Consider the following 15,276-nt stretch of genomic DNA (forward strand, 5'->3'; position numbering starts at 1 on the left):
AGTTGTATGTCAACCTAAAGAGGTTTTTCTCTGATTTCCTTTTTTCACATTAACTTATAGCTACAGGAAACTTAGTTGACTAAAATATGGTAGGATTTTGTAATAATGTGAATTTTCTTGTCTTCAGCTCTCCGCTAGAGTCTGTGCTGTTCTACGCCATCACCACACTTCACAACCTGCTGCTGCACCAGGAGGGAGCCAAGATGGCCGTGCGTCTGGCCGACGGACTGCAAAGGATGGTCCCGCTGCTGAAGAAGACCAACCCTAAGTTCCTGGCCATCACCACAGACTGTCTGCAGCTGCTGTCGTATGGCAACCAGGAGAGCAAGGTCTGCTTTTATTACACTTTGTGCTCTTGAAGCTAGGACACATACTTGGAGAGCTGCCAAGATCTGCAGCAGGAAGGTGTTTAGTGTTGGGTGTGGCATGAGAACCAAGCTGTTCAGGTGACAGCATGGGTGCGGTTAAGTTTTTATGATTAAAATAATAAGAAAGGGTTTAAGTGGGGTTAATCTGCCTGGACAAGCTACGGTTTTGCAGATTTGAGATATTTTTTGTTTCCTCATGTAGAGATTAAGATGATTCTGAACTGTGTAGAAGCCGTACTTTAACGCTGCGTCTCTGTGCAACAGCTGATCATTCTCGCCAACGGAGGTCCCGAAGGTCTTGTTCAAATCATGAAGACCTACAACTACGAGAAGTTGCTTTGGACCACGAGCCGCGTCCTCAAAGTCCTCTCTGTGTGCCCCAGCAACAAACCAGCCATTGTTGAGGCTGGTATGTAACGTGTGCAGTATGTGAGAGAAAAAACCTGTGTGTGCAGGGGAGTCGGGCCACGCTTTTTGAGCAGCACTGATGCCCCTAACACAGTGAATCTGCGTTTATGAGATGTCGTTGAGAGCTGAGTTTTCCTTCTCCTTCCTCAGGTGGGATGCAGGCTCTTGGTAAACACCTGCAAGGCTCCAGCCAGCGTTTGGTGCAGAACTGCCTGTGGACCCTGAGAAACCTGTCGGATGCTGCAACAAAGCAGGTCCTAATTCACTTCTTAAGCACCTCATTTGCCTAAAGATTCCAACAACATACTTCATCCGAATCTAAACAGTCAACATGCAGTCAAGTGGTTTGCTCTGTCAAAGTACTTCAACCCAGGGCCTCTCTGCGAACAAAATGACACAATATTTATCACACGCCTACGTCAACGACAACCGATTTCGGCACTCCGGATGGAGTGTGTCGCGGCCTTAATCCAGCACACGACTGATCTGAACTGCCTTATTCTTCCCATCCAGGAAGGAGTTGAACCCCTGCTGCAGACTCTGGTGGGGCTCCTCGGCGCAGATGACGTCAACATGCTCACCTGCGCCACTGGCATCCTGTCTAACCTCACGTGCAACAACAGCAACAACAAATCTCTGGTCACCCAACACAACGGTGTCGAGTCGCTGATCCACGCCATACTGCGTGCCGGGGAGAAGGAGGACGTGTCTGAGCCGGCGGTTTGCGCCCTGCGACATCTGACTTCACGCCACCAGGACGCCGAGTTGGCGCAGCACGCCGTGAGGAACCACTACGGCATCCCAGCTATCGTCAAGCTGCTCAACATGCCCTACTACTGGCCAGTCATCAAGGTAGACAAATGAATTTAAAGGAGAGAAAAGTGTGCTTCTGCTGAAGTGTTGGTTTAGAAAATTGAGAGGTAGACAATAGGCTAGTGTTTTTTTAAAGTTTGAAATGGATTTTAAAAGAAATCATCATCAAGGAACTCCAAGGTAAATGAAGGGACAGATGGTTAATGACGGTGTCCAAGTGGACAAAGCGTCTCGCAGCTTGAAGGAGCATGTCAGACGGAAATGGTTCAGTTAAAACAAAAGCAAATGCCCATTTTTTACTCTTAGTTACAAATCAATTATGGACAGTGTGTTAACAGTGTCTTTCTGCCTCTTTCCCCTCTGCAGGCTGCTGTTGGGCTGCTCCGCAACCTGGCCTTGTGCCCAGAAAACCAGGCTCCCCTCAGAGATGCAAACGCCGTCCCCCGTCTGGTCAACCTGCTGCTCAAGGCCCACCAGGACAATCAGAAATCTGGTTCATCCCCTCAGCAGGCTTACCAGGTACCTGACAGATTCTGGTTTGTTTTACTTCGATAGACATAACAAAATAAAAATAAAAATCTTGCTTTTCCAAGGATAACCTCTGATCTTTCAATCTCAGGATGGAGTGAGGATGGAGGAGATTGTGGAGGGTTGCACAGGAGCCTTGCACATCCTGGCAAGAGATCCCATAAATAGAAGTCAAATTGCCAACTTGGACACAATTCCACTCTTTGTCCAGGTAACAAACTCAGAACTAGGCAATAGTGGGTCAGTCGTCTTCTCACAGCATTACCTCAAGTCAAAATATCAATTTATCATGGTGCTTTCAAAAGAATCCTATAAGAAATGTAATGTCTTATCCAATTATTTTCATGAAGACAATTTGTTCCACTGTAAAAATAATTATTCATATGTAAGCTTGAAGCCAAAATGTGTAAATAAGAAAAAAAGTTTAGTATCCTTCTTTCAGCCAGCTAACTGGCAGTGTGCAGCAAAGCTACAGCATTACTCTTCACCTCTGGCATCTTATTAAGACGACATTTAACCATGTGCAGAAAACATTTTAAAAGCTGGGTAGTAAACTGTGACATTGTAACCAGCCCATGACTACTGTCAACTAATAATAATGTGTAAGGAATTATTTTTCCCCTCTAACATGTATTCTCGTCTCTGCAGCTCCTCTACTCCCCGGTGGAGAACGTGAAGCGTGTGGCGGCAGGCGTTCTGTGTGAGCTGGCCCTGGACAAACAGTGTGCTGAAGCTATTGATGGAGAGGGAGCTTCATCTCCACTGATGGAGCTACTGCACTCTAACAATGAGGGCATTGGTATGCTTCCTATGCATCACAGCTCAATTAGCTTCTTGTAATGTTGCTATGAGTCATAGGAGGGAAAGACAATCAGTTTCTGGACGAGCTGAACTTGCTGTATGAGAAGTCTCCAGATATTTGGCCTCAACTTATCATTTCTAGTATCACTTCTGCCTAACATTGTGTTGACCAACTCAAACAAAGATTTTAAATATTACCTCATTATTTTAGATACTGACTTTAAATTATTTTCCATAACTGCTTCTGCTTAGTAGCTTCTTAGTTATTAATGAACAACTAAATATATATGCCAAGAAGTGAATCTCCAAGGTATATCCTATTTTTAAGTCATGCCTACATGCCCTACAGTTTGCATGTGAAACCAAAACAATTGGCTTAAAAGTTGGGAGCTGGTGGTTTCTTACTAGCCAACTTCAAAGCTAATTAGCAACATACCTTTACTCCAGCTAAGTTAGCAAAGCTTTAACTTCTGGTATTACATGTTGGTGCTACCTAACCTCAAAACGTTAGTTAGCAGAGCAAGACCTATAGCTTTACACCAGCTAAGATAACATCAGCGTTGCTGACCGTAAGCTAACAATTTGTTTTCATAGCTTTCCATATGAACAAACTAAAGTTTGTTTTATTTCTACACTGAAGTCAGATCTTCACAGTTTAAAGTTGGATAAAGTAAAAATGCCTACAGAACACCTCCAAAAATGACCAGCTTAGATTCAGTATGGCTACAGCCTATATGAAACATGGTGGATAACCTACTTATGTGCACTTCTGAAGGCTCAATAAACCAGGATGGAGAGTGCAACCTCTACTTGGTGTGTGTGTAGCTTTTCTGTTTGAATGCATGGAATTGACAGAAATGCTTTTATCCCATCGGCTTTCCGTCTTTCAGTGAAGATTCACTCAAATTCAATGCAGTACAAGTAAGGAAGTTTGTTATTTGAAGTTAACTTAGCTGATTTATCATTGTTGGTGATAACCAACCACCCTAGTTAGGGTATCTTAACACCAGCTAAGCTCCTTAAATCACAATTAAATGATCTGTTTTGAGGCAGACAGTATAACTTGCTACTTATACCGGACAGAAGGTTGTTCTGCCATCTAATATAAGGTTAAATTAAACTTTTTGATGTTCCTCGACAGTCTGTTATATTTACTTCCCCAGCTGCAAGCAAGATATTGGCCCTATCCTAAAGTGAACTAATTTCTCTCATATTACAGTTGGAGTAGAAACTCTAATGACTCATGTCCAAATTATGTCCCCCTGCTGCACCGCAGCGGCTGCTCTAATTACATCCACAACCCTCAAAACTTTCAGGGCCAACTGGGGTTCTCCCACCCACCCAACGTTAAGTTGATCTGAACTTAATTACAGTACTTCTGCAAAAAAGTAGCTACCAAAATATGAGTTTTTTAAAATTATTATTATTATTATTCCAGATTGATTTGTGATTTTAGTGTTTTGTAGCAAAAAGCTGACAGAGTTACAGTTTGGTGTCATCTTTCGGTGTGGGAAGTAGAGACGGCCATCAGCTTGAATCAACTTCAAAGATTGTTAATTTGACAAAACCAACACTTCCTTTCATTACATTTTGAGAGGCAAACTTGTTACCTTTGAATGACTGACAGTCTTTAGATGCAGGAACTTATGTTTACTCCTCACTGAGCAAGACTAGAGGCCAATACTGAATCTCTAACACCCAATAGGTTGTGAAAGCTCCAGGCCAAGCTTCTGCTCAAACCAAACAACAACAGAAATACAATTGGTGCAAAAAAAAAAAATCCTCACAACTTTAATCTTTAGATCCTTATATTTTATATTCAATGCAGTAAATTGAGTTAGGATTCCAACATGAATTTACACCAACAACTGCCCTTTAAAGTCTTGGGTGTACTCCTGAAGTTCGGCTTAGGCATTCCTGAAGTCTGTTTCTGTTTCGACATTTATTCTTGTTTGTTTGTGGATCACTGATCGTTCTGATTCTTTCTCTCCAGCTACCTACGCTGCTGCTGTTCTCTACCGCATTTCCGAAGATAAGAACGCCGACTACAAGAAGCGCGTCTCCGTGGAGCTCACACACTCTCTGTTCAAGCACGACCCTGCAGCCTGGGAGTCGGTGAGTGTGTGGCGCCCTCTGCTGTCTAAATGCCACATTCTATCTCCAACACATCAGTACTAAAATAGACAATTATATCTTTTTATGTTAATCTAGTCTTGAACAGGTGAATAAATGTAACTCTGTAGCTTGTATCTGACTGCTGCCTTCTTGTGACAGGCCCACAACACTATCCTGGAAGGAGGCTATCAAGATGGTGAGTAGCTGTGACCCTAAATGCGCAAACGCAGCACATTTTGCAGGACATGGTGCAGCTGCAGCAGGGCACCAACATGTTAACACTCTAACACTGCATCATTTTCTTTTACTACCCTCTAATAACAGCTACAAACTTTGCATCTTCTCTCTTAATCTCTGTCCCTGCTCTCATTTCTCTTTTTCCTTTTTAGGTTTTTTTTTTGTCAGTTTTCTCAAAATGTGGACTGATATCCACGGTTGTTGTAAATACAGCAGAGAACTAATAAAAACATGTAACTCCTTATAGAACCAGACGGTTACGCACCCTATGCATACCAAGGTGAAATGCCAATGGATGGCTATGACGGACAAATGATGGGGGAAGACTTTCAAGGAATGAACTACAACAGACCCTTTGATTATTAACGGTCAGTATGTGACGCATTTTAACTTCAGTGTATTTTTATTGGGATTCATGATGAACACAAAGTGGACAGAATTGATAAAATCTGTTAGCTGTGTGCTCCAAAATCTGGCTCTTATGGAAGAGTGATAATATTGCAGAGTTGTTGAGAGAAGGGCTGGCATGTGAAGTTCATGAAGACAGAAGAAGCTGCTGTGGTCGAATGAAACCAAAATTACGATTTTTGGCTTAAATACAAAAAGCTTTGTGTACTGTGGCACCTAGTGTGGCATTGGCAGCATAATGCTGTGTGGATGCTTTTCTTACTCAGGACAGGGAAGATTGAGCTTCATTTGAGAGCTGCTGAGTTTCTAAAAAGACTTGAAGGTGAAGGTTGACCTTCACTGAACACAGTCTGACTGCACCGTCACAACACAACAATGTTATTTGATTCAGACCATTTTATCGCAGCTCTAAGTCTAGATCTATAATACAGTTCAAATCAAGAATTGAAAATCGATGATAATTTGAATCGTTTTGCAAATAAAGACCAAGGAATTATCTCATTTAGTTAATATTTATAATCTTATATCAGATGGTATCTGGAAAACAACTTTAAGATGCCTCGTTCTTTAGACTAATTTAATAGTTTTACTAACAGACAAAAAGAATCGATTCTCAAAAAAAAAATAAATATGAAAAATATATGAAATATAAATGTTGATGGCAGTATTATGTTATTTTTAGCTGCCAGGTTTCTTACACATTTCTCTGCAGCTTCAGTAGGTTTGCTTTGTGTGAGCAGTGAGAATAATTTGGTCTGACTGCTACATTACTGTGGTGTTATAAAGTTGGACATGAACAAAGTATCACTCTGAGCCGAGACTAAACCAAATATTTTCAGATGTGAAAAGGGTAATAGAAACTATTTTAAATACTCTGTGCTTAGATGGTCCATTTCTTTCCTTGTAGATTCCATTGGGGCTGCACAATATTGGTAAAACATATCTTTGTGATCTTGTGAGGAAAAAATGCAATGTTATTATTTAATATTCCTAGAATTGTCATCTTCCACATACACATTTATTAATCTTCATCTGGCTAAAACTGAGATGACGACTGAAATTTGATATATTGTGCAGCAGCTCTAATATTAGTGCGGGAAAATATCAACTCACTGACCACTTTACCAGTTTGCATTCCCAGTTGTACTTCAGTCCACCTTAATTCTTCACAGCATATATGCAACTAAATCTCAGGGATTGGCATCATAGTGTCACAGCTGCTGCAGGTTTATGGCTGTGAAGACCACTGGAGTATGGAGAACTTTTTGTCAAGTAAAAAAAAAAAAACTGTTTCAAATTGATGTGACAGAACATGTCCAAAATTATTCTGATTATGAATTTGCATGAACATATATCACGGACAACACAAGTGACTGAGCTTAAGTTTGAAGGAACCAACTGCAGATGCTGCAGAAAACCCTTCATCAGATCATTTTCTCATCATCACTATTTCTGCTCACAGGATGTTGGACGAGAGGAGAGGCTGAAGACCTGAAGAGGGATTCTGTGGTAAAGAGAAGAGAAAACGTTCACTCCCTCTGCTCTCCACCTGCTGTAAAATATGCAATTATCGTCAAATATGGGACTCATAATCTTAACAGGGCTCAACTTTGTGTTTTTTTTTTTTATAGAAAGAATAATTGATTTTTAATAATGACAGCTTTTAAGTTTTGGTTTTAAAAATAACTTTTAGAAGTGTGTGCATGCTCGTGTGTGTGAATGTGTTTAGGCTTCTGGGTGGGTGGTCTATGCCAAAGAGATTTTTGTTTTGTGATGATAATCATGTAGCCTACTTTTTATTATTATTTTAACAATCCAGAAATAATATTTGAGAACACTACCAGAGGTGGCTCAATGTGCACAGTGCACCTATTCGCTTCTCTGTTTTAGGCCTTTTTTTTTTAACATCACTGTTTTGACTGTAGTTTTGACACTTTGTACCGTCGTCGTTCTCCCGCCGCGAGCCAGAAATCGATTCACTAACTTGTTCTTCAGGTGATAATTCAACAGAAGGGAACAAAGATGCTTAAAGCGACCTGACCTGACCTGAGCTGTTGGCTACTCTTATGTAATCAGTTGTTTTACTAAAACTGGAGATGTTTTTCTTTTCTGATTTACTGTTTTTATAAGTTGTTCACTTGGGAGAACTTCGGTGTATATCTTCCATAAATTTAGCAGAGATGTCTTTTTTTGTTTGTTTTTGTTTTTTTTGAAGTGAATTTTAAAAGAAACTGATCTGTAGCTGTGGTTGAAATCACAACAAGGATTGTTGGAGATGAGATGATGGAGTCCGGATGGCCCCGCAGCTGCCAGCGAACTACTGACAGGGAAATCTTGCTTTCTATTTCATAAAGAGTTTTTACTGAGATTTTGTTTAATAAAATAAATGATATATTAAAAATGCATCTCTGTCCATACTTTTTACAGTTTACAAAAGCCCAACATGATTCTTTATGATGTTACTTCACCCATTATTAGCATATGTGGTAATGCAAAATCACATTTTTCTTGATACAGTTTAATTCTTTAAAGTGTCAATTTACAACAAATGCAACATGAATACAAGCAATAACAATAAATCCATGATGTAGATTTTTTTTCTTACTAAATTAGTGTGAAGTTTTTCATATTGGTGAATTATATTAAGTTTTAAAAAGAATGAAGTTACTGGATGGATGGCACACTCACCGTTTGCCTGTATAACAGGTCAACTCTGACTATCCAGGTGTATTATAAGCCTGGTGGGCCACCAGGCTTTACTTGTACCTCCACCAGGCTTAGCATTGTTAATTTATCTTTGTTTGTTTTCTATAGCCTTTTTTTAGACTTTATAGGTACTGTTTAGGTAGTAAACTTCCCAGCCTTCCAAAAATGCATAACTATCAAGTAATATTTTCAAATTTCCTGTCAACTTTAAAAACTTTTTAACTCAAAACCATGGCGGCTGGCTGGAAGGCCTCCCTAAAGCCCAGGGAACGTTTTCTGTGGGAAACCCTGATATCTGTAGATGAACACGCCTTTGTAAATGGAAAGTCTTTATCATTCTGTAAATATGCAACCTATATGTGCCTAGCAAATATACAACACAACTCCCTCGTACAGCAAAATAGGCTTCACCACAATCTGATGTCACCCCTCACTCCAAAGGTCTTTCTGGGACTGTCCCTTTAAATCCTCCCTAAAAATCCATCTGTTCAAACAAGCATTTTGACTGATCATTTTACTCTGCATTTTTTTGTACATTTGTTTTCTTTTAGTCTTTGTAAGGTGATCTTTATGCCATGAAGGGCGCCTTTTAAATAAAATGTACTAGTAGACTGAGAATGTCTGCTGCCTTAAAAAGATGCCATTTGATGTACTCTGCTTTATTTTTACTACAATATTAAAAATAAATGTATTTTACACTGAGCTTTGACTGCCACTGAATCACTATTGAAATAAATATGGATATACTTAAAATGCAATACAAAACTGACATCTAGAAGCATCTAAGCATCTTCATTGTATTGATTTCAACATAATCAAGACGGTGGTTTAAGTATGTTACTCAATTAGAAAAGCTCAAGTATATTCAATTGAATTTCCCTTTCTCACCCAAATGAACAAGTCAAGCTTCTATCCACACATTTAATCAAATCAACACAACGTACAGACTTGGTTCATAGACATATCAAAACTAATTGCATCACAATCAAGCTGAACTCAGGATATAACAGTAACTAGAAACGGCTTTCTTATTCAGAAAGACAAGGTTTGGTGTGGATTTTAACTAGGCCGTTGCTGTACCTTAATTCCCTTTGGATGATCTTTTGGGATTTCCTGCTGTGTTTGGGATCATCGTCTTGCTGGTGATTCATTTTAGTTCAAGGATTAGCAGATAATCTCTTGACTCAAGGTCACATGAACTCACCTTTCTTAATGACAAAAAGGTGATCCGATTCTCTTAAACAAAACTATTTACGTGCAATGAAAATACACAGCTCAATTTGGACTGTAGATGAAAAACAGGGAATAGCACAAGCTATTAATTTAATGTTATTTAAATTTACCGCTACAAACATACAGAAACCAAGTGAATACAATTGTCTTTAATGACACATATTTCACAGCCAACAGCAGTGGTGCAGTTTTAGTATTCCTAGCAGAGCTATTTGCCTTAGGTGTGGATTCTCATGTGTCTCTTTAACTTTCCTTTTTCACTAAACTTCCTACCACATAAATCACAACAGAAAGGTTTCTGTCCTGTATGGATTCTCGTGTGTGCACTTAAATGTGGTTTGTGGGCAAATCTTTTTCCACATATATCACAACAGAAAGGTTTCAGTCCTGTGTGGATTCTCTTGTGCGAGTTTAAATGTGACGTATTGACGAATCTTTGTCCACAAAGATCACAACAGAAGGGTCTCTGTCCAGCGTGAATACTCATGTGTATGCTTAGACTTGATTTATAGCGAAGTCTTTGTCCACAAATATCACAACAGAAAGGTTGCTGTCTTGTGTGGCTTCTCAAGTGTGTACTTAAATTTGATTTATGGCGAAAGCTTTGTCCACAAAGATCACAACAGAATGGTTTGTGTCCTGTGTGGATTCTCATGTGTGTGTTTAAACTTGATTTACGGTTAAATCTTTGTTCACAAAGATCACAACTGAAAGGTTTCTGCTTTGTGTGGATTCTCATGTGCGCATTTAAACTGCGCTTGTGCCTCAATCCTTGTCCACAAAGATCACAACAGAAAGGTTTGTATTCTGTGTGAATTTTCATGTGCAAATTTAAACTTGATTTACGGTTAAATCTTTCTTCACAAAGCTCACAACAGAAAGATTTCTGCTCTGTGTGGATTCGCTTATGTCTGTTAAAATTGTATTTTCTAATAAAGGTTTTACCACAATCTTCACAGCTAAATGTCTCTCCTGCCTGGACTTTCCTTTCTGAGTCCACGTTTTTGTTCTCTGTAAAACATTTGTTGTTATCCATAGAGACTGCAGATCTTATTTCTGAATGTGTCATGTGTTTCTGAATAGAGTGATGGTGAAGAAATTGTTCAGCAAACTCAGAAAAGATGTTTCCATCTGACTCGGTGGCTCTACTCTCCGTCCAGTCATTGTCCTCGTCCTTCGTTTTCAGTCCAGAGTCGGGCAAATGATTCGGTTCAGAGACAGGAAATTGTACATCATCGTCCTCTTCATCCTTTACAATGACTTCAATCTTTGAGAAAATGGAACCATCTTCATGATTTTCTATCTTAATGGATTCTCCCTCATCATTCTCTTCTGGAAGATCTCTGTCTTTAATTTTATCTTCATAAAGATTCTGTGAGAGCAGAATGGACTGTATTTCATCCTCACTCTTTATAGGAGTAACATCAATCTCCTCCTTCCCGTTGAGCTGCTCTGCCCCCAGACTGATGCGGACTTCTTCCTCTTCCTCCTTTATCTGCTGCGGCTTTGGGTGACGCAGCTCAGCAACAGGTCTGTGGTTTTCAGGAGCTTCTTCTTTAACCATCAGCATCTGCTTAACATCTGCAGCGAACATGGAAACACATTATGCATATTAGAAAGTATTTGGGCTGCAGCCTGGACTGACTCCCAGAATGCACTGCATAACCCATCTTTATTCACAATTCCCAGGAAAAGGGAGTTTCAAAGAGTGACCAAGGACTGAGTTGATGTTTTCTGATTGCTGACATTATTCTTAAAATATCCTCTTATTAGATCATATGTAATATTCTAATTTAGCATTTTTATTATATGCGATGTGAAAAACCTTAGTGATCCAAATTAGGAACAACAAAGGATTAAAATACTTCTATTGTTTTGATCAAGTGTAACTTTTTTGTCCCAGTCTCTGGATGGAGCCTTGGGTCGGGAGTTGCACCTACAAGACGAGTCAATTCGTCATCACATCGACTAGTCGCAATCATGTGACAAAACCGATTTTTCCAAGCAGATCAAAAATGAGGAACTAGGCGAGTTTGTCACATAGTTTATCCCATTTTCTACCATTTCAATTGTATAAAAATATAGATTATATCTGAAATATGTATTTCATATATAAATTAAATTATGGCTAGTCATAAAGTAAATCTGAGACATCTCGCTTTTTGTTCTGATTAGCTATAGTTCCACTTAAATGCATCTTCAATGACATGTATTTTTAGTTAAGATATACAAAATTCAACTAGTACAAATTAAATTGCAGATATCTTGAAAGCAAATGATGTTACACAAAACTCAGTTAGATATATCTAGAACTGCGTTTTTGAATAGTCCAAATTCCTTTTAAGAAGTCTCCAAATGAATTGGAGATATCTTGAACATAGACGACTTTTCTATTTAGGGCATCTACAATTAACATTCTGACTGATATCTTCAATATTCATTCTGTTTTGTCAAAACATCCCAGATTCACACAGCATTTTTGAAATTTTAACCAAAACATTCAAAATGAAAAAACAATTTGCAATGCTCTATTTCGGCTTGGGAATGGGTTCAAGTTCGGTTTTAATGGTGAGCGAAGAGAATAAATAAGAAATTCTCTGCAGATTTCTTTAAAGATTTTTCAAGTTCACAAAGTTTACAGCTCCACATATCCCCTACTGCTGAGCTGTTTATACGTAGTGACATTTTATGACAATTTTGTGCAGGACATCAAACGTTCTGCAGCCAACTGTTTGGACAGCTCAGTGGTATCACAGGGGTCGGCCTGTCAGCAATGTTTAAAAGATGTGAAGCATAAAGTGCAAGAGTGCCATAAACATAAAGTGTTTCCCCCTGGCAAGGGTCTAAGAATATTTGACAACCAGTATCACAAGCTTTTTACCTCCTATGAATTTTACTAGAATTTTTTTCACAGGACTACATACAGCTGTTCAAATATCACGCATACTTTAAGATAAATGTTATGAATCTTCTTTTACAGAGGAACACTTTCACAAGAGAGCTTTACATTTTGAAAAGCTGATGAAGACACGTTTAGAAGGTCTCGCACTGACCAAATAATTTCCGTCTTTGATGGTTTTATTAAACAGTCATGGAAAAATTTGACGGCCATTCATCGTTTTGACAGATTACACGACCCTGACTATGCGCAGTTATTTTCAACTTTTCGCACCGAGTATTTCATGGAGGTAACTGAATCAATTAGACCATCATGTCTGACCTGAACACTAAACTCAATGCATCTCGCTTTCCGAGTTTCCAAACCAAACTTGCTTGTAACATTAAGGTGGATGCAGGCCGCTTTTAAAGAGTAGCAAAACATTTGATGTTTTACGTTCATTGGAGAGACAGCTGCCTCCAATGGGGGCAGTATCAGCTGTCGCAGCACTTCAGGTGTCAGCTGTCACATCTGCCATTAGCTGCAGGGGCTGCCGGAAACTGCCACAGCTTGGTAGTGGCAGCTTCTGGCTTTTCTGGCACCTAACACAGCTTCTGTGACAGAATGAAAATTTTATATGAAAAGGTTTTTTTCAAACAAATCAATTAAAACAATAAAAAAAAATTTTTTTAAATACATACATATTGCCGCTACTGATTCAGTGGGGGCTCCGGTGACAGCTGTCATGGAAGCTGTGGCATCTGCCACCGTATCCGTGGTCTCTGTAACAGAATCCGTGTCAACTGCTACTACTAAGGTGGTGCAGCTGAGACAAAGGCCGTGGCATCCCAACAGCCTAGTCTGTTGTGAATGCTCAGTCTAGTTAGTCTGCCAATGACGGCAGACAAGCAATTTTCCTGTAATATGTTGTTTCTCTGCAATTAGCACATTTCAAAGTGAGTGGATGAGCTTGATTGACAACACTAAGACCATTTTCCTGGTTCTGATTGGTTGTTTTTGATGGGAATTATGCATTAATTTAGACAGCAGTAGCAGCTCAGGGAGGAGATGGAGGAAATTGATCTTTTCACACTTTATCTGTCTCATAACAAACTATCACGAAATGGTAATAGCTTTAACAAATATGGAAAAAAAACATATTTTATATTAAAGTTTGAACAAAATGCAACTACACAGCATTTTTTTTTAAATAAGTCTGGATTGCTTTAGGCATATTTTGCCCGTTGCCTGTGACTGTTGCTGGTGTGGAGAGACCTTTCAGTAATCTAAAACTAGTAATTAAAAAAAGCAAACTATTTGCATACAGCATTCAGACTGCTGCATGTAAAATTCACTAGCAGTAAATATTGTGCTAGTATCAGTATTGGACCAAAGAAAGCAAGGCAGCCGCAAGCCTTTAAAACAGTGACGCTTTCGATGAGTCAGAAAAACCCAATAAATTGTAACAGCAGCTGCGCAGGGTGCCTTAAAGTGTGCCTTAACTGTAGCTGAAATGAAAACTCACTTAATTCGTCCAGCAGAACCTGGGTGCAGTAACCATCTTCCATGACGTGTCGCAGCTCATTCTCTTTGTCCTCTTTCATCGCGTCCTCAGGAATCTCTCCCTCTGCTGCCCTCTGCTGGTCCATGTCCCTGTTGTTGGCGTCTCTTTAGATTTTCCTCCAACAGCAGCTGAGCTCGGCTTTCATCCAAACTAAAGGAAGCTAAGTTACATTACTTGGCTCTACCGCAGACGAAGAAGTATCTTTTTTGCAGGTATTCTTCTTCTTTTCTTGATTAGTGGTTGGCAAACGCATTACTGCCACCAACAGGCCAGAAGTGTGGGTCCCCTTCTTTGTCCCATTGTTCCTGCGTTTTCCTTTTTAGTTTCACTACAATTATACTTTTAACCTCATCTTTGCTGTACTTCATGTTTAAATCTACATATACATGTATAATAAATATTCAATAATTCACTAGAATCAGAAGAAAAATCTAACATTTCCCTGTTTGTGCCTTCTATACAATTACTTAAAAGTAACTGTCTAATAGTTTAGATGTATTCTGTATATGTCTTGTCATGCTCTGAATATTCTTCCTTTATATGATCATATACCTGTTTGTGTTTTTTATTTAGCCATCTGCCTTTTATAACAAATAAGAATCAGGAGTTAATTGATGATGTAATCGTGGTGGCATAATTGAAAATGGTATAACTGGACCAGTCTTTATGGAAATTGTCTTTATAACATCATCATTCACTATTCAACCATTCCTTGAAACAGCATGCCCATATCTTTGACACTTACAGGCATGCTTATAAAGGAAGAAAAAGTCAAAAATCATAAGTTTCACGAATGTGACAATAATGTACAGGGAAAGTATTGCAAGCTATGCGGAGCCAGTAAAGAAGGGTGATTGCAAGAAGTGAAGAAAATGTTACAGGACTGACCTTCCGGCACATGTGATTGATTGCACTGATTAGATTTAACAATAGATGGAGGGAAAAGTAAAAATTTTGAGAGGAATTAGATATTAAGATTAGATATTCTGATAGAAATGCAACAATTATTGTATCAAATTCAAATGATGGGTGTTCTGTTATGTTTTTGTGGGTGTACCTATGGGGTCAAAAGGAAATTAAATTGCAAATAAGTTTGCAAGAAATAGCTCCACTGTCATGATGGTTGACTGAGGTCAAAGAGGATTTAAAAATATTCAGAACAGACTGAAGGAATGGTGCAAAAGCAATGGGAAGAAGAGAGGAAAGTTGGAGAAATT

General features: G+C 39.1%; 2 protein-coding genes across 5 annotated transcripts in view; one reads left to right on the forward strand and one right to left on the reverse strand.

The window, feature by feature from the left end:
• Window positions 1–8,079, forward strand: part of LOC102226016 (junction plakoglobin-like) — a 23,688-nt gene extending 15,609 nt beyond the window's left edge. For both annotated transcript variants that reach the window (XM_023334621.1, XM_005810342.3), the window contains 11 exons: window positions 128–329; window positions 633–777; window positions 927–1,030; window positions 1,290–1,628; window positions 1,956–2,108; window positions 2,209–2,328; window positions 2,766–2,916; window positions 4,912–5,033; window positions 5,193–5,229; window positions 5,518–5,638; window positions 7,141–8,079. In XM_023334621.1, the coding sequence (XP_023190389.1) occupies window positions 128–329; window positions 633–777; window positions 927–1,030; window positions 1,290–1,628; window positions 1,956–2,108; window positions 2,209–2,328; window positions 2,766–2,916; window positions 4,912–5,033; window positions 5,193–5,229; window positions 5,518–5,636 (1,492 nt within the window). In that variant the 3' untranslated portion in view covers window positions 5,637–5,638; window positions 7,141–8,079. The remainder of the gene's footprint in view (window positions 1–127; window positions 330–632; window positions 778–926; window positions 1,031–1,289; window positions 1,629–1,955; window positions 2,109–2,208; window positions 2,329–2,765; window positions 2,917–4,911; window positions 5,034–5,192; window positions 5,230–5,517; window positions 5,639–7,140) is intronic.
• LOC111608713 (zinc finger protein 664-like) lies at window positions 7,572–14,265 on the reverse strand. Of its 3 annotated transcripts, XM_023334623.1 has the most exons (4): window positions 14,021–14,109; window positions 13,197–13,277; window positions 12,952–13,109; window positions 7,572–11,198 (listed from the first exon to the last, which is right to left on the reverse strand). In XM_023334623.1, the coding sequence occupies exon 4, from the start codon at window positions 11,185–11,187 to the stop codon at window positions 9,835–9,837; it is 1,353 nt and encodes a 450-aa protein (XP_023190391.1). In that variant the 5' UTR covers window positions 11,188–11,198; window positions 12,952–13,109; window positions 13,197–13,277; window positions 14,021–14,109; the 3' UTR covers window positions 7,572–9,834. The 3 variants fall into 3 exon arrangements, with proteins under 3 accessions (XP_023190391.1, XP_023190392.1, XP_023190390.1); XM_023334624.1 differs by having other exon boundaries at window positions 12,952–13,277; XM_023334622.1 differs by lacking the exons at window positions 12,952–13,109; window positions 13,197–13,277 and having other exon boundaries at window positions 14,021–14,265.
• Between the last annotated feature and the right edge of the window lie 1,011 nt (window positions 14,266–15,276).

This window comes from Xiphophorus maculatus, chromosome 5 (assembly GCF_002775205.1).
Source record: "Xiphophorus maculatus strain JP 163 A chromosome 5, X_maculatus-5.0-male, whole genome shotgun sequence".
Lineage (NCBI taxonomy): Eukaryota > Metazoa > Chordata > Actinopteri > Cyprinodontiformes > Poeciliidae > Xiphophorus > Xiphophorus maculatus.

Coding starts and splice junctions, on each gene's coding strand:
- LOC111608713 (XM_023334622.1), bottom strand. CDS start 14,144: ATGGACCAGCAGAGGGCAGCAGAGGGAGAGATTCCTGAGGACGCGATG. Junction 11,199..14,020: donor GGTTCTGCTGGACGAATTAA/GTGAGTTTTCAT, acceptor TGTTCGCTGCAG/ATGTTAAGCAGATGCTGATG.